General features: G+C 30.1%; 1 protein-coding gene across 1 annotated transcript in view; it reads left to right on the forward strand.

Moving 5' to 3' along the window:
- The first annotated feature begins 9,554 nt into the window (after window positions 1-9,554).
- The window catches only part of LOC137836424 (uridine kinase-like protein 5), a 30,223-nt gene continuing 21,385 nt past the window's right edge, over window positions 9,555-18,392 (forward strand). Inside the window, exons 1-11 of the mRNA XM_068645143.1 lie at window positions 9,555-9,666; window positions 9,743-9,834; window positions 10,025-10,094; window positions 10,582-10,697; window positions 10,802-10,898; window positions 11,953-12,032; window positions 12,983-13,177; window positions 13,547-13,630; window positions 14,142-14,202; window positions 14,730-14,790; window positions 15,251-15,344. Coding sequence (XP_068501244.1) covers window positions 9,570-9,666; window positions 9,743-9,834; window positions 10,025-10,094; window positions 10,582-10,697; window positions 10,802-10,898; window positions 11,953-12,032; window positions 12,983-13,177; window positions 13,547-13,630; window positions 14,142-14,202; window positions 14,730-14,790; window positions 15,251-15,344 — 1,047 coding nt within the window. The 5' untranslated portion in view covers window positions 9,555-9,569. The remainder of the gene's footprint in view (window positions 9,667-9,742; window positions 9,835-10,024; window positions 10,095-10,581; window positions 10,698-10,801; window positions 10,899-11,952; window positions 12,033-12,982; window positions 13,178-13,546; window positions 13,631-14,141; window positions 14,203-14,729; window positions 14,791-15,250; window positions 15,345-18,392) is intronic.

Genomic DNA, 18,392 nt, shown 5'->3' on the forward strand with positions numbered 1-18,392 from the left:
GATATTAATATCCGGAAGGTAACTAATATGTGTTTTTTTTAGCATTGACAATGGATACAGTGGAATCATACATGAGAATTTTAAGGGAGATTGATGTGTGGGATGGATTAGATAATGTTGATCTGGAGTAGTCAATAACTTATAACGCGTTAGATAATGAACATAGGGCACATGAGTGTAGTGAGGCATTTACTACAAATGAGGTAAGGTAAATGTTAAACGTGCGAATGGTGTAGGGAATGCATTACTATAGTGGAAACCTAGCTTTTATTTAATTAAGGATACAATAGATATTTCACATAGTTCATTAAGGGCACACAAAACATTTCATATAGTGTTGTTGGGTGTAGGTCAAAAATGGTATGGTGCAGGGAGAATTTGCCAATTTGATGTTGCAAATAGCTTTCAACATCAATTACTAAACCAATATTGAACGATCATAATTTTAATTACACCATATTTAACATCAATTCTAGAACGTATGGAAGGTCCTCAAAACAAATGTTAAATGGTTATTTTGTAGTACCGTAAAGTTTTTCTTGCCAATCATTCACCCACTTTTATTAGTGATTTTATGTCTTAAAGATTGATACTTATAATCTAAAAGGTTGAATTCCAACCGCCTATCCAGGTGAATTAAATTTCTTTGAGTGCTCGTGTTCCTTATGCAAATAATTAGCATGGTAATTCTAGCTCTTTTTGGATACATTTGTGTATTCATATATGATCAAGACCTTATTTCTTTTAAGAGCCACCAGGCCAAACATTCATCCTGAAAAGTTGGTTACACTGGTCACCCATTTGAGATAAACTATATTTTTATGAGTTGTTTAGAACAAAAAAGCATGAAAAACTGATTGTGACTTTTGTAGAAAAAAAAGAAGGAAAAATACAATAAGGGAGGGTTAATTGTGTTTCTAAAATTCTTTTAAATTTAAGTATCATTTGATACTTGATAATCAAACGATGGCTTATGCAACAGGTGATCTGTCAATGAATTTTCAATAATTCCTTTTAAAGGTTTTAAAACTTGGCCTAGCATGCGCCTCACTACTAATAAGTCTCCTTCACATGGACTCTCACTATCTTCCTCACTTGGGGATATAGAATGGTTAGAAGACCTAGACCTTTGGGAGCTATAGTCACTCATGACAACCCCTTCTTTTACTATCATGTTTCTTTTTGAAGGACAGCTAGATGCAATGTGACCAAAACCTAAACATTTAAAAATCTTTCTACTTGAGGTTTTGGTAGGGGGACTTAGGTGTTGTAGTGGAGGGTTTAGAAACCCTAGGGTTGTAAGTGAACTCTTTTCCAAAATTCGAGGGAAAAGTTTTAGAAGAAGACTTATTTTTCCAAGATGATTGGTAGTAGCCATCATTATGAAATTTTTTTATATGGGTTTTCTTTGAAAGTTGTGATTCAACCTTGATGGCAAGGTGAACCAATTTTTCTAAAGATGAGTACTCATAAAGTTATACCACATCTTGGATTTCCCTTCTCAATCCACTTACAAATCTAGTCATTTTAGACTCCTCACTTTCATGCATGTCAATTTTAGTTAAGGTTGTTTCAAGTTCTTTAAAATAATCATCCACACTTTGTGTTCCTTGTTGAAGCTGTTGGAGCTTCAACAAGAGCTCTTTCTTATAGTGTGGAGAAACAAATCTAGCGCATATGCATAACTTTAAATCCTCACAAGAGACCACGGTTGGCCTCTTGTTAAGTCAAATGTCCATTACAATCTTATGCCACCACTGCATGACATAGTCTACAAATTCTAAGGAGGCTAACTTGACTTTTTGGTCTTCTTGGACCTCATGTACATTAAAAATTTGTTCAACTTTAGCCTCCAACTAAAACTAGGAATTTTTACACAAGGCAAAGACAATTTAGAAACATGTTGGGGTCGTTCTTCAAAGTTGTTCATTCTCCATTCTTCCTTTTCTTCTTGGTTGGCATATTGGTGATAGCTCCTTGAGTCACGTCTTTGTTTCCATCTTCTTCCTCTTGGGACTCTGTCATGGGTCGATTCAAGTCTTTGGAACCTCTCCTCCATTTGTCTCATTTCTTCATCCTTTTGTGCTATAAGGACCTTTTGGCCATCGCCAACTCACCCATAAGGAATGCTTTTTGGGGAGATTGGGGTTTAGAAGATTCTCTTGAAGAAGGATGAGCCATAGTTCACAAGTGAACAAACAATTAGTGAAATAGAAGTTAGTAAAAAAAAAAAACACTCTCAAATTTGCGCCACTTGTGGAGAGAACACTCAAAGCACTCAAATAATTTTTTTTCTCCACTTCACAAAGGTCTTTCTTGAGGTTGAGAACTTTCAAATGAAAAATGTCAAAGCCTTAAGCAATTGATATTAATGGAAACCACCACAAAACTTAAGGAAAAGAAAATAAAAGACAAACAAGAAAAGCTAAACCAATTTTGGGAAAGAGATTATGACAAAACTTGAAGGAAGACAATCAAGAAAAGGCACACAAAAAGGACACAAAGATACTTACTAAACTTTAATGAAACTTTTCTTTAAAAATTGTTAAAGCAAAAGTATAAATGTTCCACAATGGTTAAAATCAATTTGCTAATCAAGTTGAACCAAAATTTTTGAAAATGTTTTTGTTTAAGAATTGATACCACAAATTTGCGCTTCCACTGCTCTTTTTTTTACACTAGTTTTTTAATTATGGAAATGAAATGTCCATAGTTTTGATCATGCATATTTTCCAATAACTCCAATTTTAAAAAAAAAATTGGGATTCAAAATAATTGATCACATGAAATCTTTTGTTTGGAACTTAAATCTACTTTTACTAAAACAAGTTTCTAATTACTTCTTAAACTTTCAAAATTAAAAGCAAAGTAAATAGAACGAAAGTAAGGACTCCTAGAACACTAATGAACATATGACTCAAAGCAGAAGGTAAGAGCACAATAAGACACAAAATAACAATCCAAAAGCGAAACAAAGCTATGGAAAAATAAAATGGACGAATGAAATGAAAATAAAAGGCTAAAAATTTAATTGCAAGAATGTAAAGACAAGAATTTAAAGGTACATGAATGTAAAGATTGTAAAGATAAGAAATTAAAAATGAAAGAAAAGTAAAGTGTCAATCAACTCTAAACAAGATAAGCTAAAAAACCAAAGCTCTGATACCACATGATGGGAGTTGATTTTTAGGAGTTTTCATTTAAGTTGACACTTTACTTTAGGATTGAGATTTTAGAAATTTAAGAGTGAAGAAGGAAAATTCCCACTGAACACTAACTTAACCAAGTGGTTAAGTAGGTGTGAATGTGCATTTCACAAAGACAAAGATAAAAGACAATATATGGTGAAAATGAATGCAATACTTAATTAATCATAAGAAAATCGAGAGAAAAATCAAGGAAAATACAAATACAATTAACATGAAGGGAAAGGAAACATGAAGGCGAATGGAAGAAGGAAACTTATGGAAAAGGGAGTGGTGATCACACCACTAGGTGGGTGGTAACCACCAAGATAAGTGTTAGGCCGCTACTTGAGAGCTTCATTCTAATCAAGATAAGACCAAGGGAGAGGAGATAACACTTACTCAAGCTCACACAATATTTGTGCAGAGTAACTTTCCTATTCAATTCAACATGAGAAATACAAAGGGTGAGGCCTCCTATTTATAAGTGAAGGAGCATTAGAGAACAAGAAGTGAGGGTAGAAAGGGAAGAGTTAAAGTGGTGCGGCCTAGGTCATTGACTATGGTCAATGCCGCACCATAAGCCTAATGTTCTAGAAGCTAGGTTAAGCTTCCTTTCCTACAAGGCTTCATGAGCTAAAAAAGCTAGGCACACCCCCTCCCCCCCATTTGTGCTAAAAGACACCTACTCTACTAAAATTACAAATAGTGAAACCAATTAATGCTCAACACCCAAAGTCTATGCTCTGCTCTTGGTGATCCTCTGAGGTATTGTAGGTGTTGAGGTCATGGCTGGAGAATCTTGCCCTGACTCTAGGTCTTGGATCATGCTCCTATTCTTCCTCCTCAAAGGTTGGGCCTGGTCAGTAGGCGCCCTCTCTCTTAGGTCTTCATCATATACTTGTGTCAGAATGGTTGGCAGACTATGCAACTTTAAATCGTATCCCAAGATATCTTTGATGTAGATTTGACTTTGATATAAATTGTCTTGGTGACAAACAATGGAAACTTTCCCTACAACATATAATTAAGCCTCACGAATATTCTTTACTAGTGTTTTAATTCGTGCAATGCACGGGAAATTTAATGCCACGTTGTTACTTACTTGTTAAGTTTAAAAATGAATTATTTGTAAATTATACATTTGAAATATTTACTAAAAATGTATTAATTATTAATTTCTATAAATAAAGATAATTAGTTCAATTGAACTTGAATTAATTTATAGGAGGTGAGAATGTGTTTCTAAATTTAATTAACATGTGTAGTATGAATTACAAAGAAGTAAAAATAGAGTGCATATGAATTCAAAGCAAGTGTGAATATAAAAAAAATAAACATCAATCAGTTGTGAATAAATAACACTACAAGAAAAAGTGGTTTCAACAGGGGTTTATTTTTACAATATCAAAGGTTAAAACCTCCATTAAGTCATTTATCCAAGGTTGTAGGTTCTCCCGCTAAACCATCTATGGGGAATGTGTTGTCCAGGTTTTTTTAAACCCTAGGAATTTTTTTTCAAAACCATCGTTAAATACTATGGGTTTAAGAACCTTTATAAAATACCATGAGTTTCAAAACCTCCGTAAAATATCATGGGTTTGTTGGAAGTTTGTTGTGTATAATAGCAAAAATGTAAATAAAGAAAAACAAAGAGTTGTTGATTCAATTGGGAAAATTGGGATTGAGGTTATCCTTCTCACTCTTTTATATTTTGAAAAGCATAATAATATTCTATCATTGATTGATATTGATGCCCGTATAAAATTCATTGATATTGATTCCTCGCATATAAAATTATTTAGATAGTCTCCTAAATATTGTTTCCTCGCATATTTATAAAAACTCCTTATCGTTGCGAACACATGTTAGATAGAAATTAACATTTCAAATTTATTCCTAGCATTCAAATATGTTAAGCATTATCATTTAGGTCAAATGCTTAGAGTAATTTTCAGTCAAATCTCTAAGGATCAAAATAATGATAAAACAAGCTTTAAAAACAAAATGAAAATACCAATTATCAATCAATAAAAGAATATTATGTTTAAATATCACCTCAATACATAAGAGTTTGAACAGATTACTCCAAATCCTTAAGGGTAGAATTAGCCACTCATGTTTACAAGCATGGATAGCAAGAAAAGAAGATTCAGGATGTTTTTCCTTGATGGTTGCCTCCTCTAGGGTTTTCTATCTCCTTCTATTCTCCCAATGATGTCTAGGATTATGCCTCACACCTCATATTTAACCTTGTTGGACTTGGGCTAAGTGACTTCTCAACGAGGCGTGATTGGGCTCGTTTGGGTGAGCTAGACGAGAAAAAGCCCAACTTCTCTAGAGTGATCTCGCCTAGGCGTGATTGGGCTTGCTTGGGGGAGTTCCTTTGGAGTGATCTAGCTTAGGCATGTTTTTGGGCGAGTTTGAGTGTTCTAGTTTTCCCTTTTCATCTTTTCTATTATCCTTTAGCCCTTTCATCTCCATTTTCCCCCAACATCCCGAAATTAATACAAATTTGGGAATAAATCGTTCTTATTCATATTATAATTACAAAATATGTAAAAAGGTTTATATTCATAAATTAGGGGTTAAATTATAGTTATTTTATCACTAAATATCCACAAGTGTCTATCTTTTAATATGAAATATTTCTAAAATATGACACTTATCACTTGGAAGAAGTATAATGTAAGTATTTAGTTAAAGATATTGAGAGATGTCATGTGCCAACTTTACTGATTTCCTAAATCATGTGGGTAAATATATGAAGGGGTGAAAAACTAAAAAAGGTTTATGTTATATATTTTTTGGAATGAGTGTGCAAGGAGCTAAACCTTACATGTGAAGATCCCTAATGGGTTGGATTGTAGGAAAATTCAATAACTAGGTATTATGTGAAATATTTAATAAGTGATCTTAAATGTTTTGAACAAAATAAGTTAAGGTGTTGATTTTATAGATTGATGCTTTGGAAAGATAATTGGAAGATTCTAAGAACTTTTTGCATTTGGGGAGTTCAAGGTTTTGATCTTAAAGATTTCTTAAGCAAAAAGTTATCTTTTGGTGAGAAAAATTGTTCTTGCCGATTGACTTGCTCGCCTGTTGACTCTGGTTACAGGCTCTAGCTCCGTCTGTCTCTTCAGGAACCTATCGTCTCTCTTGTAGTTCTGGAACGTAGCTTCGTTGAAACAGAGGGGGCCCTACCTATTGATTGCACTCCGACAATCAAGTCAGTACAAGGCTTATAATAATTTAAGAAGTAGTAAGTTTCAGTCTTAGAAACAACGTCCCTTAACCTAGCGTCTCAAGCCCCTTTTATAGCTTACCTCTTGTAACAACTTTCTATCACGAGAATCTAATTTCAACTGAAAGCATACTCAATAGGAAAATATTTTGTTCAAGGGAACACTCTCACGATGCTGCAACAGAACAAAATCTTTTCTTCAGGGAGTGTATAAATAATAACAGAATAACCATCAGGGCACCAACTCATGTACCAACATCAAGGGTCCATTCTACTTACGTGGACACCCAACTCATGGTGCAACGTTATCTTTTGTCATACATGCAACCTAACAACTATGTGCCTAAAACACACATACTTGGGTTTAAAGAAACATTTACTTGACCTAGACACCACATGTACTAAACGTACCCCTAGGTTCAAAAATACCCTTTACTAGTAGCCTTAAATTAACGTATAAAAGGTTATTTCAATTACGCCAAGACGGGTTTACTAACCAAACTGGGCCCAACCACATGGCCCATTTTACTGGACCAACAACCGACTTGACCTGCCTATGCCATGTACCGAAATCCAACCATCGAGCACTGAGTCTTGAACGCTCTGTCCAGTACAGAAACTAACCTAAAATTGTGGATTGTTTATGCTTTATATATATTGGAATTTAATTATTATAAAGTTAGATTTGTATTTCTATGAATTTAGCGTAATGCATTTTTAGGTGATGATATTCATCTCTTTTGTGTTATTTTTGGCTTATTTGGAGTGTTGATTGGTCATAATCTACTTGAGTTAATATATACTGAATTTTGAGTGAAAATAAGTTTATTATAATGTTTAAGACTTGCTATATGAATTATAATTTATTTGTTTTGATGATAAATATGATATGTGGATTATAATGCTTTCTAGTATTTTACATATACACCATTTGAGTGTCGAGTTGATTGCTTAAGAGAAACTTAAGTGATGAAATAAAATGCATGTGTAGAGCATTATTATTTGAGCAAAAATATCACTAAAGCGATAAAGCTCTTTGCTCTAGTCATAACTTAAGGTTTGAGCAAGAGAGAAGTTGTATCAGTTTTATCTGTTCTAGAGGTCCTTTAGGCTACACATGACTGCTTGAGTGCGAGAAAGAGATTGCACCAACTCTCTCTCCTTAAGGGTTTGGTTGATCAACTGTTTCGATTACACTCAAGTAATAAGAAGTGGATACTGAAGTGTTAGTTGGACAATAATGTGAAGTCACTCAAGTGATAAGAGTCAACATATGTATGGAACGATTCAATTAATATATATATATATATATATATATATATATATATATATGGGTTTATAGCATTTATGGGCATGCAATGATTTGATTAAGGGAGAAAAGATAAAAATGAAGGCTGGTATGTATATGATTGATATTTTTTTTTATATCTGCTCAGCCTTGTGTTTTTATATTATGTTTCTATGTCACAACATTATTTAGTAAGAGAGAATAGATAATATTTCAAGTTGAAAGAATAGTCCGAGGTGGAGTTAAGATTGTTATTTTAGCTGCCTTTTGTTACTCATGGGAAATAAATCAAATTACATTTATACACTAAAAAAAATCATTAAATAGAAACCAATTTTAAAGATAAAAAATAATTAGTCAATATATTGTCTAAATTATATACTAGTTTTAGAGACTAAAAGAATTATTTGTATCTAAAATAATTTCTATTATTAATAAATAGTTTCTAAATTGGTATCTAATTACCTAATAAGGTTTTACTTATCAATTTAGATACCATATTGATAACCAAAACTTTACTAGTTAATTAAATACTAATTTAGAAACTATTTATTAATAATAGAAGTTACTATTATTTTTTACTCTCTAAAATAGCACTACAAGAAAATCATGAAATAGAAACCATTTTTTAGATACCAAACTAATTAGTTGCAATAGTAACTAAATTAGAGACCATTTTAAAAACTAAAAAAAATTGGTTTCTAAATTAGTTTCTATTATTGTTAAATAATTTCTAAATTGGTATCTATTTAGCAACTAAGGTTTTAACTACCAATTAATTAGTTTCTAAATTTGTTAGCAAAAACCTTGGTTGCTAATTAGATACCAATTTAGAAACTATTCAACAATCATAGAAACTAGTTTAGAAACCAAAATTTTTTTAGTTTCTAAAATGGTCTCTAATTTAGTTACTATTGGAACTAATTATTTTGCTCTCTAAAAAATGATTTCTATTTCATGATTTTCTTGTAGTGTAGTATCTAATTTAGTCAATTTAGTGACTAATTATTTTTTGTCTCAAACATTAGTTTCTATTTAATTATTTTGTTGTAGTGATGTAAATTTTATCAAATATTACACTGTTCAATATTTTTTTACTATATCGTATTTTTTTTTCTTTCAAAAATTAACCATTAGATTAAAAAATGATTTCATATAGATCATATATTAAAAAACTATATTAATATAAAACAAATTGATACATAGTTTATATAAACCAAAATCAACTATACTTTTCAAAATATAGTAAAATATGAATCATATTTAATTTTTATTTTATTATAATTGTTCAATTTTAGCAAAATTTCATAACGAAAATATATGAAATTACAATCTAAAGCATTACTCGATAAAATTTAATTTTTATATAAAGTTATTGATGGTGAAACATTTGATAAAGATTACATTAATATAATTTTATTTCTTCTCCAACACTTGTATAAATATAATTTTAAATTATAACTTTTCTAGAATTTAGAAGAAATATCATAAAACTAAATTTTTATATTAATTATTTGTTATATTTGTAGTATAATTTGGGAATGATAACATTTAAACTTAAGGGCCACTCAATTACTGATCAAGCTCCTTCTCTCTATGTCTCTACTTATGAGTAAAACCATTAATAATAATCATTTAATTTAATTTTTTTGGAAAAAAAATATTTATAAAAAAAATTAGTTAATTATATTTAAGTAAAACATATGTGAGTAACAAACTCTCCACAACATAAGCAGAGATAAAAGGTGGGAATGTTCTTTTACCATAGGTGTTGGGGCTTTGGATCTCAAGTATAAATTAATGTGTTAAGTGAATAATACTAGGGTCATAGATTCATCTATAGTTTGAAATAATGGAGAAGAATGATTTTTCAAAAGAGGGTGAAATGCCAATGAATCTCAATATTGAGGACAAAGCTCCACCAACCCCTAAGCAACCTTTTTTCATTGGTAATAAATCATATTTAGGGTTCTTCCCTTTTCAAATTTCACTCATTTTTTCTCTTTTCTCGTGAAAAAAATCTAGGTGTTGCTGGTGGAACTGCATCTGGAAAAACAACTGTGTGTAATATGATAAACACCCAACTTCGTGATCAACGTGTTGTCCTCATTAGTCAAGTACATAATTTTCTTCATTGTGAAAATGTTTTTCTGTGTCTTGTATTTTGTTCAATGAATAGTTTTCAATATTTTTCTTCTTCCCAATTTTAATGACAATGGTATTGATTTGTCTAAATAATATAAATAATAAAGTTTCGTGTGCTAAGAGTTAATTTTAGCTTATATATTTCATTTTCTTGTGTTATAGGACTCCTTTTATCACACATTGAGTGATCAGACACTGCAAAAGGTTAATGAGTATAATTTTGATCATCCTGGTGAGTTATTTTTATCAGCAATCGACAAAATATAAATAAATATGAAGTATTAAGGGATGTAATCTATATAGGTTATAATTTCTGCATAACAAAAAATAAAAATAAAATAAATATCTTCAAAGATATGATCAACATTTTCTCTTTTAATTAAATGAACTACATCTAGTTTTTAATTTTTTATTTTCTTATCTATGAACAAACTTCATCTATTACTATCTAGATGGATACATAAACACAAGTTTGTACATAGTTTTTTTTTATTAACAAAGAATTAAGATGAATTAAAAAGATACTTTAGAAGTATTCCAACCTGTATACAAAACCAATTTTTGGAAGTTTTACATGGATACATAAATACAAGTTTGTGCATAGTTATTCATTCATGTTAACCCAATTTTGTTTAGCACATGAATTTTAAAATTTGATGTGGAATTGATTTGAAGATATAAAGCAGTATGAGAATAATTGGCATTTCTTGAATTTTCAGATGCCTTTGATACGAAGCTTTTGCTTTCAACAATGGAGAAATTAAAATGTGGACAACCTGTTGATATACCAAATTATGATTTCAAAAACCATAAGAGAATTGAATCTGCACGTCAGGTATATTGTTAATAAGAACTTTGGAAATAAGAAATATAAAGAAATTTTAGGAGAGATTCATGATGGATGCACTCACTTAAAATTTCTTTTTCTTGGTCACTTAGGTTCATGCTGGAGATATCATAATTTTAGAAGGAATATTAGTCCTTCATGACCAAGGTGTCCGTAATAATTTGAACATGAAGATCTTTGTTGATGAAGGTTACTTATTTCTAATTCCTCTAATTAATCCATACATATACAATTATCATTTGACAACATCAAACATGCTCAGGATTGGAAAATCTATTTTGTATTGTTCCATCCTTTTTGAATTTTTTTTTATCAGCAATAAAACAATATATACAAGAGAATTACTTATGAGATGATCCAACCCTTTTACGTAGACAAAGATAACCTGATGAAAACCATCATAACCTAACTTCAAAACGCCTCCCACAAATGCTGAAAAACTATCATTGTCATAAAACAAACACCAACACCAATTAAAGAGAAAAAGACAAACTAAAGGATCAATACACCAGTAAAAAAAAAGATAAACAAGTAGCAGAATATTTAGTAGATATCCAAGACCAAACCTTCAATTGAGCCAAAGAGAAAATCTCGCAATAAATTAGAACTCCGCCTTTAAAAATAATCTTATTCCCGTGACTCTAAATCTCACTAACCATCGCAATCCAAATATTCTCCATCCCTAATAAGACCGACTCCGAAGCATTACACAACTAGAATTGCAAAAAGATAACATCACAAATTAACCTTTTTGGATTATAAAATGTAGAAATTAGAAAAGATGTAACATCACAAACTTTACACAAAAGATGTTTCAAAATATGTAAACATACAGATACAATTTAGTCAAATTTTGTTGAAGATCTCATATCAACAGGTGATAAGAACATTTCATAGTATATAAGTGGATTCAAATCTTACTTTAAAAGCTGTTTTATAAGGTTGAGTTTAACTTAAAACTTACTTATTGTATCAGAGTCATTTAGAGTTTATCTTAACAAGAATTTGTTGGGCTTATCAGGTAAGTCGCTCTGGAACCACCCATAACCTTGTAAACCAATTTTATAAAGTTGAATTAAACTTAAAGTTTAATTCTTAATAAATTTATTTATAACATGAAATTATTGTGTATGTATTTCAAATCTCTGCCATTTTCTTTCTATTTCATGATTTCTTGGATTTTTCAAAGGACTATTAATACAAATATATGATTGAAAATAATACTATTGTTTAAGCAATGCAGATTCTGATGTGCGTCTTTCACGAAGGATGAAACGTCTTGCTATTGATCATGGAAGGAATGTTGAGAATGTGCTAGAACAAGTTCGTAAACTTACTCCTTAGTCCTTCTTTTCGTCAATATTTGTTTGAATTCTCTCCATGGTGTCAAGTTTCTGTAACATTTTGAAGGAAAAAAGGAGTAATGACAATGTTTCTTAAAACGAAATAATCATATTTTGAACTATATGGTTAAGTGAAAATCTTGGGTTACATTCTTCATTTTAACTATGATATCAATCTTTTGAACATAGCTCAATTTGAATTAAGTTAATAATTGCAACCAAGTTCTTATGCTTTACATTTTATATGACATTCCACTTTCAATCATTTTAGAATATTAATCCCCTATAGAAAATCATTAAATGATATTAATTTTAAATATAAAAAATAATTAGTCAGTAATTAAATTAGATACTATTTTAGACACTAAATAGTTATTGATATCTAAAATAATTTATATAATAAATTTATAAACTAGTTTTTAAGTTGATATTTAATTAGTTACCAATATTTTAATTAACAACTTTAGAATTTAAGTAATTAATAGTTAAAACTTTGTAACTAGTTAAGTAGAACTAGTTTATAAATTTTATTAATAATAAAAATTATTCTAAATATCAATAAATTTTTTAGTTTCTACAATAATATCTAATTTAATTAATATAGTGACTAATTATTTTTTATTTTAAAATTTATTTTTATTTAATAATTTTTATTAGTGATATATAAAAATGCCTTTATTCCTTACCTTCTTTTAAGTAAACCAATCAAATATACCAAAGTAAAAATAAGGCTATATATGAGAGTGAACAAACTAAAATGAAGATATTTACACTTATTTCTTTTCCTATGAGACTAAGTGATTTTATACATCAAATGGTTGTATACAATATTGATTTCGTTGAATCTTTAGCTTTTTCTTTTAAGCATATAACTTACTTAAAGTTATTTGGAAATGATTTCTTTTATTAATTAAGAAAATTATGTTTCAGTATTCCAGATTTGTAAAGCCTAGTTTTGAAGATTTTGTACTGCCAACAAAAAAATATGCTGATATTATTATTCCAAGTGGTGGGGATAATGATGTTGCCATTGACTTAATAGTACAGAACATACGTATGAAGCTTGGCCAACATGATTTGTGCAAAATACATCCCAATATTTTTATTATATTTTCAACATTTCAGGTAAATTATTATACTCCTAACTCTCTCTATATATAATATTATAAGTGATTAATGGTATTATATATGTTGTCCTATGATAATTTTTAGTGATGTTCACACTTATTCTTTATATTTATAATATTATAACATTCTAAAAGTTATTTTTTTTTTATCTATAAATATCTATTAATATGGTGGAGCAAGTAAGAAAATAATAATCAAAATGGAGGGAGTAATTCAAATTTAAATTTGTAGTATTTTTATAGTTGCTAAATACTAATGTCACCTCTAGAATACCACTAACAATATCTTATATAAATTGTAATGTATATATTTTTTAAGATTACAATGATGAATCTAAATTATTACATCTATATTTTTTTTAATTAGATAAAGGGAATGCATACTCTTATCCGTGATGTTAAGGCATCAAAGCATGATTTTGCCTTCTACTCAGATCGTCTAATTAGATTGGTAACAACTATGTGCAAATTCCACTGCTATTATAAATGATTAAATGCATTTTTTTTTTGTTTTTAACTATAATGCAAAATTAAATTTTATTCTTAATCTAAATTTTAAACTTTTTGAATATTTGTAATAAGAAAACTATTAAAATAAATTTTTATTTGTGTTTTTGTACGTAACAAACGATTTTTTTTAGCATGAATTATAATATTATAACATTCACGTTAACAATAAGTTAACATGAAATATTTTAACATCCTAATCCACACTGAAAATCTGTTTGTCACATAAAAAATCTAACACTGAGAATAACTCATTTCAATAGTTTATTTATTATAAATATCTAAAAGATCTAAAATTTGAAAAAAAAACAATAAACAATTTTATATAAAAAATCTAAAATTTGAACTAAAAACAATAAACAGTTTTATATAAAATTATATAGAAAAAAATATATATTTAACCTATCTAACCTATCACAAATTTTAAGAATTATAGTATTGCTTGAAATTTGTAGGTTGTCGAGCATGGATTGGGTCACCTTCCTTTTTCTGAAAAGCAGGTGATAACACCAACAGGTAAAGTATTTGTAGAGAATATCAAACAACTCTTTGGAGTAAGAATAATCTCTTATTTATTTGTAAGCATTGAATGAGAATTATCCTATTTCAACTATATTTAAATAATATACGCATGCATGTTTAAAGATATTGATTCAATATTTTACGTATTGTAATCTTGAATCATTTTCTTTATTCACAAGCTATTTTAGTAAATCAACTATTCCACATCAAATATATACATACATATATATATATATATTATGTTAATTATTCTTATATTATATCACAGTAAGGGTCTACCTTTAGAATTACTTTGAAGATAACATTAATTTGATAGAGTGATGATTCTTTTATGAATTTATATTTGTGCACTCCCTCACATTCTGAAGTCATTAGAAAACCTTTTGTTCTTGGAAAAAAAAATTATTTTTCACGTATTAAAACTGTTTATATATTTTTTCAAGTCGTTTATTATAATATAATACTGGCTAATATCATCAACAAAAAAGGTTGAAGTGCTATAGTTTGTCCTATTGCTGCAGGATCTGTATATTCTGGTGTTGTTTTCTGTAGTAGGTTGTGTGGAGTTTCAGTAATTAGAAGGTACATAATTTTAAGTGTTTTTTTTATCACCATTTGAAATAAAAGATTTTGCATAAATAATTTAGTTAATTCTATGTACATATATATTGCCAAAAAATACTTCATGAATTTGAGTTTAGAAACTTGCTCTTATGAAGTAATTCTTGCACTAAAAAGCAAAAGGTCAAACCATAAAGGCCTATTTGTACCTTCAAAATTGATAATGTTAGTTGTATAAATGAAAATAACCATTTAGTACTTTTTTTTACTTTAAATATTAGACCATTGAAAATTCATTCAGTCTAACCTTCGAAAATATAAAACAATTCTATTCCTTAATTTTTGTAAATACTTTTGTCGTGTTACCTTATGATAAATTTTTATTCTACATTTTTTTTTAATTTAGGTGTTTAAATAATATTAAATTTATTTATTAACCATTTTTTTATTGAATTACTCTTTCCTACTACTTTAACATTAGTGGAGAAAGCATGGAAAATGCATTAAGAGCATGCTGTAAAGGAATCAAGATTGGTAAAATCCTTATTCATGGACATGGCACAAATGGTCGACAGGTTAGTGGAGGGGAAATAGTACATTTTTTTCACGTACATTTGTTTTAGCTTGGGGTGTTCTTTTATAATCTAACACAAATTTAAAATGTGACAAATATAAAACATCAAGAAAAAGAGTTAAATTGTATTTTATATCTTCATGAAAAATTTCACTGATCAAATGTTACATTCTATGTATTTATACTTGTTCTTTTTAAGAAACATAGGAAAATTTTAGTGAGATACTATAAAATTTGGATAATTTCATGAGATTCTATAAAATTTTAGATTGAGAAATTGCAATGTTTATATTGTAGGTTAGACTTCCTCCAAAGATAATAAAAAGACTGAATAATTTTCTGTTATTATTTTAATGAAGGTTCTCATACATATAGCAAAATAGAATAAACATTCCAAAAGGACATCTCTCAATAGAGAAATAAATCTATGAGAGATGCTAACAACTTGAGGAAATTTTATTTTGCCCTCTGTCCTAATTGAGATACTCAATCTTACTTCATTTTGTCTTTAATAGTACAGTCATAGTCATCAAAATATTTAGGTTTGGAGCTATGTCTTTTGAGCTTGCTCCTTGCTATGGGGTTGTTCATTTTATGCTTCATCATGATCTTCTGCTACCTCCTCTTGGACCATAATATTCCATTCCTCTTCAGTAAACACATTGTCCTCAAGGTGCAATGTTGGGTAGTCTTTAAGCAATGTATCAAGGTTCTCCCAAGTGGTGTCTTCAGGGTACAAACCTTGCCACTGAACTAATCCTTTTATTGCATCATAATCTATAGAAGTTCGCCAATCAAGTACAACAAGGGATTGCAACTTAGGTTGATTATTTAAAGTTGTCGATGGTAGTTCCAATTTAGGTGTCTCGTCTTGATTATGGAATAATTTAAGCTTTGAAACATTAAAAAGTGAATGAATTTGAACTCCTGGAGGCAATTCCAATTCAAATGTCACTTCCCAAATTTGTTAGATAATGCGAAAAAGACCATAAAGTTGGGCCAACTTTAAGAATTGAGAGTTTCCTGCAGTCACCTACCAGTATGGTCGCAACTTGACTAGCACTTGATCACCCACTTTGAAGAGGTAAGGTAGTCTTTTCTTATCAGCATAATACTTCATGGCAAATTGTGCTTTGAGCAATTTGGAACATATCTTATCAAGTAACTCCTGTTGCTTTGTAAAATCTACATTCACAACCTCATTGCTACTAGTTACTATTGGGGCAACGAAGGTGGTAGTTGATTATAAACGATCTCATAAGGGCTAACCCTAGTGGAGGAATGCTTTGTTGAGTTGTAGTGCCACTCTGCCCAATTTAAATATTTTTCATACAACTTCATTTCAGCATGCACCAAAGCTCTCAAATACTTCTCCAACATTTTGTTAATTGCCTCTGTTTGCCCATCGCATTGCAGATGATAAGCTAGGGACATTCTCAATTTTGTGCCACTCATTTGGAAAAGTTCATTCTAGAAATTACTCAAAAAGATAAGGTCCCTGTCAGAAATTATACTTTTAGGCATGCCATATAACTTGCACACCATGGAAGCAAATTATTCAACAACCTTAATAGTTGAAAAGTTTGTTGGAAACATGCCAAAATGAGCTTCCTTTGAAAATATTTCAACAACAACTAAAATCATAGAATAATTTTGGTAAGAAGGGAGCCCTGTGACAAAGTCAAGAGATATATCTTCCCAAACTACAGTGGAAGGAGAAATTGGTTGTAATAACCCATAGGGTAGTTGTGTAGGTGACTTGATTTGCTAAAATACGACATAACCATTAACAAATTCAGCCACGCCTTTTTTTCATTCCTTTCCAAAAGAAATGGTCACTCAATCGCCCATAACTTCTATGTATTTCAGCATGACCAACCATTGGTGTGGCATGAAATTCCTCCAAAAGGACTTGCTTAAAAGGGGATTGGAAATTAATGTAAATCTTGTCATGATAAAGGAGTATTCCTTTAACAAATTTTAAATAGATGTTCTTCGGAGCAATAAAGCACTTGTTGGTAAAACTGTTTGAGTCCTGGATCTGCATTATAAGTCTCTTGTATCTTCGAAACTTTGTGGCCCAGTTAACCCCATCATTTGTGATGAACTCCCATCTATATTGCCTAAGGCATCAACTACTCTGTTAGTTGCTCCTAATTTATACACAATTTCATAAGTGTACCCAAGCAATTTGGAAAAGTAGTACTGTTGTTCAGGCATTTGTACCACTTGCGTCATCAATTTCTGAAGACTATGTTGATCTATATGAATGATGAATTTTCTGCCCAAAAGGTAAGTACGCCATTTTCTGACAGTTGTGGTGATTGTATTCAACTTCTGACATATGTAGAAGTTGAAAGAAGCTTTGGGAAAAAAACTTACTGAAATAAAAAATTGGATGTTTATTCTACATCAAAATTGCTCCCATCCCTTGCCTCAATGCACTATTTCTATTATGAAATTCTCTTGGAAGTTAGGCAACATTAACACGGAAGTATTGGTCAAAGCATCCTTTAGCTGATGAAATGATCGTTGTGCTTCTTCAGACCAAGTAAATGAGTCTTCCTTTAGCAGGTTAGTGAGAGAAGCAACAATAAAAGCTTAGTGTTGAACAAACTTTCGATAAAAACCTGTCAACCCTAAACATCCGCACAATTGTTTAATGGTGGTAGGTGTTGGCCAAGCAATCATTGCACGATTTTTCTCAAGATTTGAGCCAACGCCACCCCTGGATATTATATGGCCCAAATAATCTATTGATTCCTAAGAAAACAAACACTTATTCCTCTTGAGAAAAAATTGATTAATCATAAGGCATTGAAAACAATATCCAAATGAGAGATATGGTCTTCTAATGACTTACTATACACTAATATGTCATCAAAGAAGACTATAACAAACTTACGCAAATAGGGTTGAAACAATATATTCATAATTGACTGAAATGAAGTAGTCTCATTACACAACTCAAGGGCGTCACCAAAAATTCATATTGACCTTCATGTGTGTAAAAAGAAGTTTTTCGAGTGTCACTTGTGTCCAATCTAAA

The sequence above is a fragment of the Phaseolus vulgaris genome, chromosome 4, assembly GCF_000499845.2.
Source record: "Phaseolus vulgaris cultivar G19833 chromosome 4, P. vulgaris v2.0, whole genome shotgun sequence".
NCBI classification, from domain to species: Eukaryota; Viridiplantae; Streptophyta; class Magnoliopsida; order Fabales; family Fabaceae; genus Phaseolus; species Phaseolus vulgaris.